At 39.8% G+C, this 16,117-nt stretch overlaps 1 protein-coding gene across 1 annotated transcript in view; it reads left to right on the top strand.

Moving 5' to 3' along the window:
- The window catches only part of ROR2 (receptor tyrosine kinase like orphan receptor 2), a gene marked incomplete at both ends in the record, with an annotated part of 152,279 nt that extends 137,213 nt beyond the window's left edge, over nucleotides 1-15,066 (top strand). Inside the window, 5 exons of the mRNA XM_079548426.1 lie at nucleotides 3,084-3,211; nucleotides 7,756-8,070; nucleotides 9,756-10,001; nucleotides 11,800-12,002; nucleotides 13,624-15,066. Coding sequence (XP_079404552.1) covers nucleotides 3,084-3,211; nucleotides 7,756-8,070; nucleotides 9,756-10,001; nucleotides 11,800-12,002; nucleotides 13,624-15,066 — 2,335 coding nt within the window. The remainder of the gene's footprint in view (nucleotides 1-3,083; nucleotides 3,212-7,755; nucleotides 8,071-9,755; nucleotides 10,002-11,799; nucleotides 12,003-13,623) is intronic.
- Between the last annotated feature and the right edge of the window lie 1,051 nt (nucleotides 15,067-16,117).

The following is a 16,117-nucleotide window of genomic DNA, read 5'->3' as shown; positions in this document are numbered from 1 at the left end:
CTGTTCAGTTTTCCATTTTATACAGATTTCTTCTGCTTCTCCTCCTAAGCACACTGTTTTCAATTGTGTGGTGGAGTGTGTGTGTGAGATAAGGAACATGTAGATATTTTACCTGTGCTTAGTTGTTTTTCATGTTTCCAGACATGTTAAACTAGATTAACCTTAGATAGACCTTGTATTGTACATAAAAACACTGATACTACTTTTTTTTTTTTTCCTTTTCTTTATTTCCTGCTTTGGTTTTATATTAGAAAACCTATTTTTTAACTTTATTGTTCTGGCATAAGATAACTTTCTGAGCCTGAAAAACTAGTGGATGGCACTCATCCTAATTGAAGGTGGGGTTTTAGAAGGAAGAACCAGGGTTCTTGATCAGAGCAGACTTCAAAGCTCAAGGATCAGGAAATTGAAAAGTCAGTATTTCTGCCTATTTTCAGCAGCTTTAAACTCCTTCTCTAATCAGCAGCTGAATCGCTGGCATATTATTTAGAGCACAAATCAAAAGACATATGGTTCCAAAGCCGCCTGTTTGAACTGAGCATGCTGCTTCTCCTGCACTATTTTATCAAATTTCCTATACCTTGCTTTTTGCTGCAAAAACATTTTGCCATGTGCTGAGTTGCAGAGGGAAAGAGCAATCTGCAAGGAGACTGTTTTCTGTCATTACTACAGCTTTCTCAAAATCAGCTATTTTGCTCAGAAGACTGGTGTAACTCTTCTTCACTTTATTATTAGTACTGACCATGTACTACTCACTGGCAACTCTGACTTGGCTAAGACACACATAGAGCAAGAACTCTGCTACAGACAGAGTATCTGACATCAGATTACTGTTTACTTTTGCTTGCATCCATAGTAATGGTCATATCCAGTTCAGTTTAATCAGCAGTTAACTGTATCATGAGAGAAGGGAGCATATGTGTTTATATATAGTATCTAAGCTGCATTTAGAAGCTCTTGACAGAAATAAATAAACTGAGCTAAGTAAGAGATCATACTGCCTTTGTCACCAAACCCATGCTAGCTTTTACAGATTTTTTTTTATTTTATTTTTTTTTATTTTATTTTATTTTATTTTATTTTATTTTATTTTATTTTATTTTATTTTATTTTGTGCCGGTAAGAGAAGCCTTCCCTGAGAGCTAATGTGTGAGGTACAGTTTCATTTAGATACATTGCTGACTTTGTTATGCAGGGTAACAGTTTGAATTTATTCTCGAGAAAGAGGTTAAATAGGTTAAATATTCATTCAGCTCATTATGGGAATTGCTTATTTCCTATTGAGATGGCTAAGGATCATGAAGCAGGCACAGAGAAATCACTTTGAGATTTTTGTCCCCTCAGGCATGTTGCAGTTGTTGCAGAATTAGAGAGTTTTTTTTATGAGTGTGAAAGAATTACACTGTGGCAATTAATTGATCCTGAAAGATACCTCCTTTTCTTCATCCACTGTAATATACAAATTGCCTCTTTCTGCAAGCAGAATTTGTTTAAACTTTTTCAGACAGAATGGTTTTTAATAAGTAACAATCATACTGTGGTGGGAAATAAGGGACAAAAAACTACATGAGGCACTTCTTATAGTAAATCAGCATGTATGATGGATAAGGTCATCGTCTTTCCAGGAGAAAAGGGGGAATAGCTGCTCGGGTGTTCACTAATGATCCCAGCTTTTGCCTATCCTATGTGGACAGCCCTGCCCACCCTTCCACATCCAGGGACTTTATAACTTCAGAAATAGAGGTGTCATTTACCTGAAGAGCTTTACCAGGGAACCATAGTGGAGAGAGAAAAAAAAAAAAGCAAAGGAAGATTCTAAAACAGAGTAAGATACTGGAAATGATAGCTGCACTCGGCATTGGGTAGGTGTTGGACAATGATGCTTACCGTGATTACCTGTTGTCAGACAGCAGGTTGTAGTGAAGATAGGGCCCAGCTGAGGGTTTTACGCATTTTCACTGATTTCCTGGTTCTGCTCATGTGACATGATGAGCAGGGAAGATGAAGATATTTCTAAGAGAAATGGAAATATGTGTAGCCAAAACACATAATATCTGAAGATATTTTAAATAGCATACAAAGTGCAGAAGAGTATTGATGTGATACTTCAAATATTGCTGGTATTAGAGGAGTACCTCAGGTGTTTGAACTGACTCTTAGGAAAGATGAGGGGTGTCCTAGAATTGATCATTTTCTAGACAATGTTTTATGCTTTTTTCATCACATTGTGTGGTGAGTCATAGGAAATACTCAAGGTAGTGAATCCTAGCACATTGGCTGTGCCATACCAGAGGAAATGCATGGTGTTGTGAAGATTCACTCTGAGAGTTCCTTCACAAGGGTGCTTTTGCAGTACTCAAATAGTTATGATCTACACATCGGCTCTGTATAATTTACTTGGGCTTTGAGGATGCTGTGTTGAACACCAAGGCTTAGAGCTAGTTCTTTTATGCCAGAGTATTTAAGGTGATGTAAGGAGTTGAATTTGGCTTACAAACTAACTCAATCAAATTAAATTATATGTAGGAAGAGGAATTTGGCAATTGATTCTGTCCAGAGAGAGGAGGAAACCTTGATTACTTTTCATTCTTCATAGTTCACCTAACTCAGAGTTTGGATTTTTCCTTATTTTAATTAAAGTTTGGCAAGGTCTCTTCTGCCCTTCACTACAGCAGGAAAGAAAAAAAGGAGAGAGTGGGGTAGGAGAAGAGAACCAACTTTTTGCCTGGTTGTACTGGATGCAGTTAGATGGCAAAAGTGAATGGGGACACGTAAAAACATCTGTTTTGCTGTCTCAGTCTAGCAGCTTTTTAGTAGATTCATCTGTCAAATTCCATTACTATTAGTATATGAAGTTTAAATTAATCTCAGTTTTTGTTTCACTTTTTTCTTTTTACAAGGTGCCTCGTTAATACTTCTGAGATAGCGCAGACAGCACTGGAGAAGAAAGTTTCCTTTGGGAAATTGAACAGTTTCAAATTTATAATCTTCTGGGGTTCTCTCCTTTCATAAGAATATATAAAAATTATTGTGTTATGCATTCCTAGACATCTGCTTATATGTTCCTAACTTGTCTTCTGCAGAGAAGATTACCATGAAGATGGTTTCTGTCAACCATACAGGGGAATTGCATGTGCACGAATCATTGGAAACAGGACCATTTATGTGGACTCCCTACAGATGCAAGGGGAAATTGAAAATCGAATTACTGGTAAGCTTATACATCTCTGTAGCTGGACTGAAAACTAATCCAATATCAATACACGTACTTTTGTCATCCTTTTCAGTTTTGTAAGTCAGTGACTAAGATATTAAGGCTTGAAGTAGATGACCAATTTTCCCACTTCTGCAGTTAGTAGAACTTGGAGCAGGAAAGGTATCTACTATTGTATAAAAGCTGTAAAAGCTCTTTCCACATCCTCAAGTAAAATAATAGGACATTGATTTTTTAACAAATTATAGTTTACACTGGAACTTTTTGCTTGGCAGATACCAATATAAGATTTTTTTAAAAATAAAATGCCTTCTGATATAAGAAAAAATTATTTTCTATATGGTGGCTTTTCCTTCGGATTTCCTCTCCTCTGCATAATCTCAGGAGAGTCTGTATTTCACACTGCTTTATATAAAGCAAGAGCTGACCTTCTTGTGCTCTGCCTGTGCTGACTTCTTTCTCTGATCGTTTCATTACATACTCAGAAATTTGTTTCCAAAACAATAATTACTTCCACTGGGCTGTATATCAGCGTGAGTTTTCTTCATTGAATCTTCTCCCATCAGACTGATCACTGTGATTCTAATCAGCTGTGATTCTGATAGACACAAACAGAGCAAGGGAATGCGTTCATGGAATAGAGCAAAATGCTTATATATGGAGACTTAACACAGTCCAGCAGGAGCATATTTGTGCAATGGCTCTCTGTCCCCCAGCAAATGAAGTTGAGCAGGGGAGGCAGGCAATTGTCGTGGCTGTGCAAGGATCTGCAGCTTAAATGGAGAGAAAAGAGGGAAATGTACAGGAAGTGAAAGCAGGGTTGTGCAGCCTGGGAGGAATACAGGACTGTTGTTTGTGTGCGTAGAGATAGGATTAGGAAAGCCAAGGCACAGATGGAGCTGAACTTGGCGAGGGATGTGAAAGATAACAAGAAGGGGTTCTACAGGTACATAGGCAGGAGGAGACAGGCCAAGGAGAGTGTTCCCCCTCTGATGAAAGGTAATGGGGAGCTGGCTTCCTCTGACATAGAGAAAGCAGAGGTACTGAATGAGTACTTTGCCTCAGTCTTCATGAGTGGTCAGGCTTCCCATGTCTGCCAGGACCATGAGACCTGGACAGGCTGGAGAAGTGGAGAAGGGGGCCCATGTGAACATAATGAGGTTCAGTAAGGCAGAGTGCAGGATGCTGCACTTGGGTTGGGGCAGTCCCAGGTATTTATACAAACTGGGGGAAGATCTCCTTGAGAGCAGTCCTGCAGACTTGGGGTCCTGGTAGATGAGAAGCTGGGCATGAGCCAGCAGTGTGCGCTTGCAGCCCAGAAGGCCAACTGTGTGCTGGGCTGCATTAAAAGTGGGGTGGCCATAAGGGAGAGGGAGGTGATTGTCCCCCTCTACTCGGCTCTTGTGAGGCCCCATCTGCAGCACTGCGTCCAGGCCTGGAGCTCCCAGCACCAGAGAGATGCAGAGCTCTTGGAACAAGACCAGAGGAGGGTCACTGAGATGATCAGAGGGCTGGAGCATCTCTCCCATGAGGAAAGGTTGAGGGAACGGGGCTTGTTTAGCTTGGAGAGGAGAAGGCTTCGAGGAGGCCTCATTGTGGCCTTCCAGTGCTTGAAGGGAGCTTATAAACAGGAGGGGGGTACATGTGTTGACGAGGGTGGATAATGATAAGACAGGGGAGAATGGTTTTAAACTAGGACAAGGGAGATTTAGGTTAGAAATTAGGAGGAAGTTTTTCACCCAGAGGGTGGTGACACACTGGAACAGGTTGCCCAAGGAGGCTGTGGATGCCCCATCCATGGAGGCATTCAAGGCCAGGCTGGATGTGGCTCTGGGCAGCCTGGTCTGCTGGTTGGTGACCCTGCACATAGCAGGGGGTTGAAACTAGATGATCGTTGTGGTCCTTTCCAATCCAGGCCATTCTGTGATTCTGTGATCTGGCCTGATATGCCTATCTAATTGAATCTGAATTTAGAAACAGCTAGTTGCAAAGAAAATGAGCTTGACTTTACTTGTCAGCTCTATCTCCTTAAAGGCATTACTTTAAATATATGACTTTAAAGGCTTATTTTCAAGCCAGAAATCCAGATCCATTCTTTCTGGGATATGGTGATCAGATACTGGGTCTGCTGAAACCCAAGTTTTGACCTCTCCGTTTGCTTTTATGAATCATTCCCCTCTCTTTTCTGTTGTACTCTATTTCAATTCTGGCCTATTTTACCATTCTATCATTAACTAACTCATAGTAATTATACCACTTTTACCTGAGTCATCTCTGCCTTGATTGAATGTTTTTCAACAATTGGAAAATTTTCTCTTATCTGAAATGATTAGATTTGTAATTCTGTGTGCTATTTTTATGATGTCCTACTGAAACAAATAAAAAAAGGTACTAAATCATTATTTCTTCCAGAAAATAATGATTGATATTTGTTTCTGGAATGTACAGCATGGACACTCATGTTCTGGTTGTTGTTTCCCTTGTACCACTGATTATTAGATGGATTATGGTGGCTGAGGACTGGGACTTGAAGTGGTGTAGAACTTGAGAAGAATTCCTGGTTCAAACCTTCTTTAAGAGCAAAAAATTGTGTACCACCACATACATAGGGTCTAACTAGGCAGTATGAATAATATTGCTTTTTGAAGTTATATACATCTGAAGGACATACCAAATGCTTTATGCAAAATAAATGCTGAGGATTTCACAGTACTCTTTTTTTGCGTAACTCTTCTTGAATGTAAAGTAAGTGTTCCAAGGTTAATGTTCTTAGCCCAAATACAAGGATATTTTTGAGAACTTCCCCTTAGAATTTGCTTGTATTTTTGCCTATGCTTTTTAAGTCTTTGGTGAAATCTCTTTATACTCAGTGCCATCCACCACTCTGGGAAGGTTATGACTGGGTAATGGTGACACCTACTGTCTGATGCTAAGACCTCATTAAAAAGTTACAGCCTAATCAATGGGAATTTTTATTCTGGGTTTTCATTTCCTATCTTCATCTTTTGCACATACTTTGTTCAGATACTGTACTTCAAGTCTGCAGTTTGGAAAGAGACAATCTGGAAAGAGGCTTGCATATACAAACATAAATTCTAAGGTGCACAGTAGCTTTGTAAGAGCAATCAAGCTTTGAGAAAGGAGCTTAGGAAATGTGACTAGTGGTGTTTCTGGGCCATTTCTGGCATTCTTTGAAGAACAAGAAATGTGACAACAGAATAGATGGCTTGGAAGGGGAGATGCTCAATGCTGCTGAGGCTTTGTTCCCAGTACTGCTGCCTGCCCTTTGGCACCCAGTAATCAAGAGACTGCTCACATTTGCATACCTTGCTTCTGTGCTGCATGATCGTTATACAACCCTGTTTGCTTTTGACAAAAGCAAATTGTGGCCAAGATTGTTAATTAGGTATTCTTTGCTTATGCCAATCTAAATTCTGTAGCACCTTCACAAAATTTTCAGATAGCCAACTGTGAGTGCTTCACTCCTTATGCTTAATTTTTCCGTCTTATGGACAAGCTCACCTCATAGCTGTTGTTTACAGCCTCATGTTGTGCTTGCATGCAGTATTCCCTGGGTGACTGATGAAAGGTTACACTTCTATATTAAAATAAGGAATGATGTAGGCAGTACAAAAGGGCTGGATCTGAGGCTGCTGCATGTGTGATGTCGAGAAAGAGACAAGAGGCTCTCTCATAGCAGGTGGCAGCAAGAGGTAGGAAGGGAGAGAGCTGAACAAGAGGGGAAGAAGTGATATGCAGATTATGACTAGACTGCTGAATGATTTGGACTAATTTTCTTTTCTCTTTACAGTATACATTGGTGGATGTACAGTACAGTCTAGCAAACCTTGCTCACAAGTTATATTTTCCAGTGTGTGAATGAATGTTCCTGTATTGAGTTTGATTTGTCCCCACATCCACTTGTCTGTTATTTAAAACATGCAAGAAAACTCCCAGATAAACATTACTGTGTAGACAGTGAGGGCTGAAAGGGAAGGTCAAGGTCTTAACCAACATAAAACACATCTTAATGTGATATATAATCAGTATGCTGAAATTGATTACTGTTATGTATTTGGCTTCCCTTATCTACCAGGGGCAACATCTCTCCAAATACCAAGCCTGTCAAGGTTTAAAAAATGCTTGATTATTGATCAAAACATCTACAGAGGGAAGAAGCTAAGTTATCCTCATTCAAATTTTATCTAACTAGAAACTTTGGGAAAATAGGTTAGCGTTCTGGCAGTTGTTTCTTGCTTTAGATATTTATCCTTTCAAGTTAAGATTAATAAAATGTCAACAGTTACTCAAAAGTAGTCACTTTCTAAGAGCTGAGATTCTGCAAGAAATGTGCGGATGTCAGAGTTTGCTTTTTGCATTTGTCCTTTGCAGTAGAAAAGACCTGTTTTTTTCCCAGTTGCTCAGTAGGCTTTCAAACCATCATGAGATGAAAGTTGTAAAAGGCAAACAATGTAAAAATTATGTTGTTTCTCATAAGTATTGTGAATTAATGCTTAAACAGTACCTTTATTCCTTTCCAGCTGCATTTACAATGATTGGCACTTCTACGCATTTGTCTGACCAGTGCTCGCAGTTTGCTATACCATCCTTCTGCCACTTTGTGTTTCCTTTGTGCGACGAGCGCTCCCGGACCCCAAAACCACGGGAATTGTGCCGGGATGAGTGTGAAGTTCTAGAAAATGATCTGTGTAGACAGGAGTACAACATTGCTAGATCAAACCCCCTCATCTTGATGCAGCTGCAGTTGCCTAAGTGTGAGGATCTCCCACGACCTGACACCTTGGAAGCTGCCAACTGCATAAGGATTGGGATCCCCGTGGAGAGACTCAGCCGATGTAAGCCAGCATGCTACCTATTTTGTATAGTGTTGATACTGACCGCAATCTTGCACTATTTTAAGGTACTGTTAAGGTGGTGACGAGGCTTAAAGGATGGTGCTTTGCACTGGAAGGGGTTATATCAACTACGGTTGGCTATGAAACTCCATATTCACACAACAGGTTTTAATCAGCTATGCTAAGGAAAGCAGTGCATTGCAGCTTTCCTTTCCCACGAGCTGTCCCTCACTGCCAACTTAGTTCTTAACTTTCTGTATAAGTCCTCCCATACTACTATTTTTGAGCTCTGTTTACATGTCAATAAAACTTAAGTAGGCTGTAGAAGCTTAATTGGAAAAGTCTGTTAAGAAATTAAACTTTCACTGTTCATTGTGTATGAGAAGAAATCCACAAGAGTGCTAATTCTTTAAATCAAGCTTGTAGTGAAGCTGTCTTTCTTCAGCCATGCAGGATGGTGGAAAATGTTAATCTCACTTCATTTGATCTGTATTTGCATCCAGGAGTAGAAGGGTTGTTTGATTACCAGCTGTTACGTGATCACAGTTTTTCTGCCTACTCCATTTCCTAGCAATTAATCACAATCCTCCTAAAATGTTAAACAGGGAAGCTCCTTGAGACTAAAGATGCATAAAGAGCTAAGTACCATTATTCTGAATACCCATTATCTGAACTGAGATTTATGTGCAGGGGTAATGGCATAGAAGTAGCCATGTTTGCTGTATTCTTGGGAGGCAATTGCCTGATGTAGCTGAGAAGGAGTATTAACTCAGAAATTGATGGGAAAACCAAATCAAGCAAAAGAAATGGGAATAAAAACAATATTAGAAATCCAGTAAAGATTTGAAAGCACTGATGTCTCTGAGTCTTGGAGTCAGTGCTGCTCCCTCTGGTGGAACAGCTGCAGTGTATATACCCTTGATTTATAGATAATGGGAAAAAGAAGCTTTGTAAGAGTTGGATTCCTGAGGGCTGGGGAAGGAGACTCAGAAAAATGATGAAGGCAGTATTTCAAGCACGCAGAAAAAGGTATGTTTCAGTTCAGGTGCCAAATATGAGGGACGAGTACTCAGAAGGTAGGAAAAGAGGATAGCAGCATAAGAGAGAGAATAAAGATACTTCAGCAGATAAGAAATAGAACAAAACTTATGTCCTTTTTTTTTTCTAAAGGAAGAAAGGAAAGAAAAACTGGCAAGGCAACAGAAAATGCAGCATATTTCTTCTGGAAGTCATCAGTGCAAGAAAATCAGGAAATTATGAAAAATAAAAGTAGTAAATAAAAAATTTGCGCTGTTGGCATCAGAAGACTTTTCCTGAATTTAAACTCATATCTCTAATTCAGTTCAATGCATCTTGTTCTGTATCTAATGTCTACTTGGTACCAATTCACATACAGAAGTACCAAATACTGATGTGTGTAGCCATAGCTTTATAGGCTGAAGGGCAGAATTCGAACATAACTGGTTGTGAAACAACAGAGGGCCAAGGAATTGAAACTTAAAAAAAAAAAAACAAAAAACATAGTTTTGATTTAAATCTTGAAGGACCTATATTTAAATACTTAAAAATACTTAAATTACTTTAAAAAAAAAAAACATACATAATCTACACATTGCAGCTGTTATGGATTTTCTGACACTAATTATTTTGTTATTTGTAACCTTTTGCCAAACCCTTTTTAACAGATCATCAGTGCTACAATGGTTCTGGAGCAGATTATAGAGGAACAGTCAGCGTCACCAAATCTGGCCACATCTGTCAGCACTGGGACTCCCAGAGTCCCCACAATCACGACCTAACAAGCACACAGTTTCCAGAGCTAGGTGGAGGACATGCGTATTGCCGGAATCCTGGGGGTCAGATGGATGGGCCTTGGTGTTTTACAAAGAATAAAAACGTACGCATGGAACTGTGTGACATACCTTCTTGTAGTATGTATTCTCATTCTTTTTTCCACTATTACTTTCCTGAATCCTGTGTAATTTTGAATTGTCCATATTTTACATGTGCTATCCACTTAATAAGTTAATCTCTCAAATATTTCATTGTTGGTTTGTGTGATACACATTTAATGTTTTCTTGCTAGATGATGAACATCACCTATATAAGTTTGCCTTGCTCATGTTACTCAATTGTATTAGCTTTTCTCTGTATGACATCTTGCAGTCACCAAGGATTTTAAGATCCTGTAGAGGGAGATATAACACTGCTTGTTTCGATGAAGCTGTGTGAAGCGCAGAAGCAGAGATGTCATAAAACAGATGATTTTATCAGAAGTGTCCTACACTAACTGCACAACTGATGGCAAAAATGAAAAGCAGCCTCTCACAGCTCAATACAGTCCTGATTACTTCCTTTTGTTGGTGCAGACTTCATTCTAAATCTGTTACAGTGGTAACAATGTTTAGATGTGGCAAAGCAATTTAATACTGTGCTTCTTTAGGAAGAAGATTGTATCTACTGTGGAAACAAATAAACCATGGAAGCCATAAAACTGTTTTTGTTACAGATTGCCTGTATCACAGAGTCATAGAATGACTTGGGTTGGAAGGGATCATAAAGCCCAGTTCCAACCCCCTGCTATGGGCAAGGCTGCCACTCACCAAATCAGGCTGCCCAGGGCCCCATCCAATCTGGTCTGGAACACCTCCAGGGATGGGCCATCCACAGCATCTCTGGGCAGCTGTGCCGGTGTCTCACTGCCATGTGAGGAAATAATTTCTTCTGAACATCTAATTTAAATCTACCCTCTTTTAGTTTAAAACTTTCCCCTTGTGCTCTGTCACTATCAGGCCATGCAGGAAGTCAGTCCTCTTTCTGCTTATAAACTCCCCTATTCTTCTGCAGGCTAAACAAGACCAACTCCTCAACCTTTCCTCATAGGAGAGGTGCCCCAGCACTCTGATTGCCTTGTGGCCCCCTTCTGGACCTGCTCCAACAGCTGTACATCTTTCTTTATGTGTTGGGGCCCCAGGCCTGAGTGCAGTACTCCAGATGGGTCTTAGCAAGGGCAAAGACAGTTCCAGTGAATTTTTCTGAACTATTCTGCCCTGCAGTCTCCAAATACAAATACAAAAACAAAAACAAAAACAAACATACAAACAAAAAAACTATTTTGGAAAGGTTCCAGGGTAGTCTTATTAAATGTATTGATAGCTGTTTAATTGCTGAAAAGTGACAAGACGCACTTTTGTTCTCTTAAGTACAGAAAAAACAATACCTTTGCCAGTGAGAGTTGACATTTACTTTATTCTGGGCAGTAGCAGTACTAGTGAAGGTAGAAAGTGTATAAAATGCTGTTCAAATGTCTGGAATGAAGTGAGAAGGCCAGACTTGCCCTTGTTTATCATGTTGAGGTTACTGCATAATGAACCGTGATGGAGACTACTTCTTTTTATTCCCAGAACACGATACTGTTCTATTTTCTGCAGTTTCCAGAACTGGACACCTAAAAATCAAATTGAAATAAACCAATATACTGGTGCAGCCATCAGAAACTGTGTAAAACCACAAATTTATTCTGCTTCATTCTGCTATTCTGAACTAATTATTAGAAATATTTATTGAAAAACTATCGAGAAAGGATGGGTAACATGACTTCTGTTTTCAGTTTTTAAATGTCTACTTTTCATTAAAAATGTTGCATTAACAGTCATTGTAGTTCTTTTTTTGTGTTGTTGAATGCATAAAAATACTTATTGTAAACAAAGAACATTTCTGTGCCAACAGGTCCACGTGACAACAGCAAAATGGGAATCCTGTACATCTTGGTTCCCAGCATAGCAATTCCTTTGGTCATTGCCTGCCTTTTCTTTCTGGTCTGTATGTGCAGAAACAAGCAGAAAGCATCTGCCACAACACCACAGCGTCGCCAACTGATGGCATCTCCCAGCCAGGACATGGAAATGCCACTCATTAATCAACACAAACAGGTGTTTTTCCCAGAATTTGCTTAGGATGCATGTTTCTAATGTTATGATTTGCCCTGTCTCATATTTTCAGTATTTGAACTGAGCCATGTTGCAAGAAATCTGCTTTTTATAATGTGCTGGTCATTTTCTTTAGTGAAAACCAGGTTTTGCCACTTACTTAACTATGTCTAGAAACCCTGGCCTCTGGCAGCAGCTTTCAGAACAAAATATTTCATGACATCTGCGCTTACCTGTCAGTCCCCATTCTGTCTCTTGTCTTAGTGACTGAAAATGTTATTTCTGATCCAGCCTTCAGCCTGCAGTTCATTTTTTTCTCTTGATAACAATGTAACTGATTTGCTTGTTTCTAGCAGGATGCACGATGTTGTTTTGTCTCTAGTCTGTTGGCTCAGTCCACTCATATTATCAGCAAACTAAGTAGTAAGCTGAGCTGAGATGCAATGTATTTCTAAGGCTGTTATCACAAGGATGGTGAAAAGAAAACGGCTTTGAGCTGCTGTCTGAAGATCTCATTTTCATACAACTTTCTGGGGCAGCTAAATGTTAAAATCATGTTCATATCTAATCCCGAATTTTTAATCATAGCACTTACAAGGCACAAGTTCTAATAAACAGTGCTCATTTTGGAACAGTTTGCAACACCTGTTCACAAAGCTTCTTAATATTTGCAGGATATTATTGCTTGTAACAAATGTCATTGATTATGTTTGGTGAGGAAGTTTCATGGCTGAGCCTGTACTGTGCTGGAAAATTTATGGTCCAGTTTACAGTCTGTCGGCCACTAAAATCAGAGCTTGTTCCCAGATTACCTGACAGAGTATTTTCAGCCTGTCTTACCCTCTCCTGCTGCATTACCCTCGGTGTGAAGCTGTGCTGTCTGTGTCTGACTTGTCCAGGGGCTGCTCCAGCTGAGCTCATTGGGATGTATTCATCAGGTCACCATCAGTCTCCCCTGCTTTCCCTGCTGGAGGGAAGGAGGATTTCTCTCTAAAGGCTTTGCCACCTTTACCTTCCTGTATCAGAAGACACCCCCTTCTTCCTTCTGCAGCTTTTCCTTCATTCTCCTCACCAGAGCTAATTCAAAGTTTCTCAGCAGGAAACTGCTACCCATGGACAGGGACTGCTCCTGTCATGCAGTAGTGGAGAAAGGACAGATTGGACACTGGGAAACTGAGAGAGGGTTCACACCTCCCTCTACTGGAAATAATGTTTCAGTTCATCCTATAGCCTGCCAACCTTTTTAGCTTTTCTGACACATCTTTAATGGACGCCTCTGGGCAGAACTGCAGGGCAACTATAATACTTAATAATATCATTGTTACCCTGATTTAGTCTGAACTGATGATTCATTTAACTTGCAGGTAACTCCTTTGTGAAAGTAATGATGCTTGTATTTTACACCATAGTTCAATTTACACTTACTAGAATAACTTAAGATTGACTGTAAAATCCATACACTGATGTGGATATGCAAAAAAAAAGTTATCCAAAAGTTATCCAATTTTTATCCAGCTTATCTTCCAGTTTGAACACTTAACCACTGTGAGCTTTTCACTGGTAGATTCTGCTGTTCAGAAAGCACTGTGATTTTTTGCTGATTGTTTTCTTTGCTTTGTTTCAGGCTAAACTTAAAGAAATCAACCTGTCTACTGTGCGATTTATGGAGGAACTAGGAGAGGAGAGATTTGGCAAAGTCTACAAAGGGCACCTTTTTGGTACGGCACCAGGTGAACAGACACAAGCTGTTGCTATCAAGACGCTGAAAGACAAAGCAGAATTGTCTCTTCGGGAAGAATTTAAACATGAGGCAATGATGAGGTCACGATTACAGCATCCAAACATTGTTTGTTTGCTGGGAATAGTGACAAAGGAACAACCCATCAGCATGATTTTCAGTTATTGTTCCCACAGTGATCTCCATGAGTTTTTGGTGATGAGATCTCCTCATTCAGATGTTGGCAGCACAGATGATGACAAGACAGTAAAATCCACTCTGGAACCAGCAGACTTCTTCCATATTGTGACTCAGATAGCTGCAGGGATGGAATACCTTTCAAGCCACCATGTTGTTCACAAGGACTTGGCCACAAGAAATATATTGGTGTTTGATAAACTGAATGTAAAAATATCTGATTTAGGCCTTTTCAGGGAAGTTTATGCTGCTGATTACTACAAACTGATGGGAAATTCTCTTCTTCCTATCCGTTGGATGTCCCCTGAGGCTATTATGTATGGCAAGTTTTCTATTGATTCAGATATTTGGTCATACGGAGTTGTGTTGTGGGAAGTTTTCAGCTATGGCCTGCAGCCTTACTGTGGTTATTCTAACCAGGATGTCATTGAAATGATCAGAAACCGACAGGTTTTGCCGTGTCCTGATGACTGCCCCACATGGATATACACTTTGATGTTGGAGTGCTGGAATGAATTTCCCAACAGAAGACCAAGATTTAAAGATATACACAACAGACTAAGAACATGGGGAAACCTTTCCAATTATAACAGCTCAGCACAAACTTCTGGAGCAAGCAATACCACACAAACAAGTTCCCTTAGCACAAGCCCTGTTAGTAATGTCAGCAATGCTAGGTACATAGGACCAAAGCAGAAAACTCCAGCATTTCCTCAACCTCAGTTCATACAAATGAAAGGGCAGATGAGACCAATGGTCCCACCTCCTCAACTCTATATTCCAGTCAATGGTTACCAGCCAATGCCTGCTTATGGAGCTTACTTGCCAAATTTTTATTCTGTTCAAATTCCAATGCAAATGGCTCCTCAGCAAATGCCTCCCCAGATCATTCCCAAACCAGGCTCCCACCATAGTGGGAGTGGATCCACCAGCACAGGCTATGTAACAACAGCTCCTTCCAATGCATCGGTGGCTGACAGAGCTGCTCTGCTCTCAGAGGGCACAGATGACACAAACAATGGAACGGAAGACATTGCCCAGAATCCTGTCCAGGAGGAGGAGGAAGAGGAGGGATCTGTGCCAGAAACAGAATTGCTGGGTGATAATGACACACTTCAGATGGATGAAGCAGAAATTCAGTCAGAAGCTTAAGAAATTTGGCCTTATTACTAAGAATTTTGCATCACTTCTGTGATTGGCGACAGTAGATACTTAAGCTTAACAACAGAGATTTTGATATGATGAAAAAAAGCACAACCAAAAATATATATACCAATATTAATTGCAGCAATAATGACATACTGAATTTATTGACCATTATCACTGTCAGCATTTTGCAAACTTGGTGGTACAGAATTGCTGGCTTTCATCTTTTTTACAGTACTACAGTTCTTGAAGGAAACTGCTTTTCAGTAATGTACTGTTGCTGTGCAACATATTGCAGAGTAACATTGCACATCATGATACGTGAGTGTAGTGTTAGTGAATTATGCTTAAATCATTAACACAAATAAGGAATCCAACTACAGTTGCTCTCAGCATAAGGAAGTGCCCTGGTTGTGATGGACAGCTTAGTTTATAGTATTTATCTTTTGATATAATGAACACAAGATTGTTGTTTGCTTTTCAAATCTGGAAACAAAAAACAAAACAAAACAAACAAACAAACAAACAAAACAAAAAACAAGAAACAAGTTGAGAGTATGGATCCATAGTTGTATTAATGTAACCAGAAAAGTAGAGAAACAATGTAAAATAGGCTGTGCTGAGTGAGGCTGTGGGTGTGCCTATCCCAACAGCATGTCTCCAAAGAGAGTAGTTTCTGCCTGGGGAAGAGTACAAGGACAATCGTACCATTTCCCCAAAGTGTTTTCACAAGCACCAGCAACTTGTGGCTTAGGAAATTCCCAAGCCAGAGGTGGAATTTTGTTGTTGTTGTTGTTTAATAACTTTTGATGGAATTTTCTTCCATGAGTTTATACAAGTAACTTTGAACCCACATAAACTTAGAGCATCCACAACATCCTGTGGAATAACATGAGAGAAGAGAGGATGTCTTTCTTTCATCATTCCCTATGAATGACTGTGGCAGAAGCTTCCAAATGAGATCATCTGATTGCATTTGTGGATGGAAGTGTTCCTTCTCTGCTGTGTATTTTCAGCAGCAAGCAGCCTTAATACACTGTTAACCAAAAATGGGGAT

This window comes from Tetrao urogallus (assembly GCF_951394365.1).
Source record: "Tetrao urogallus genome assembly, chromosome: Z".
Classification (NCBI taxonomy): domain Eukaryota; kingdom Metazoa; phylum Chordata; class Aves; order Galliformes; family Phasianidae; genus Tetrao; species Tetrao urogallus.
This window is presented reverse-complemented; position numbering and strand designations above follow the sequence as displayed.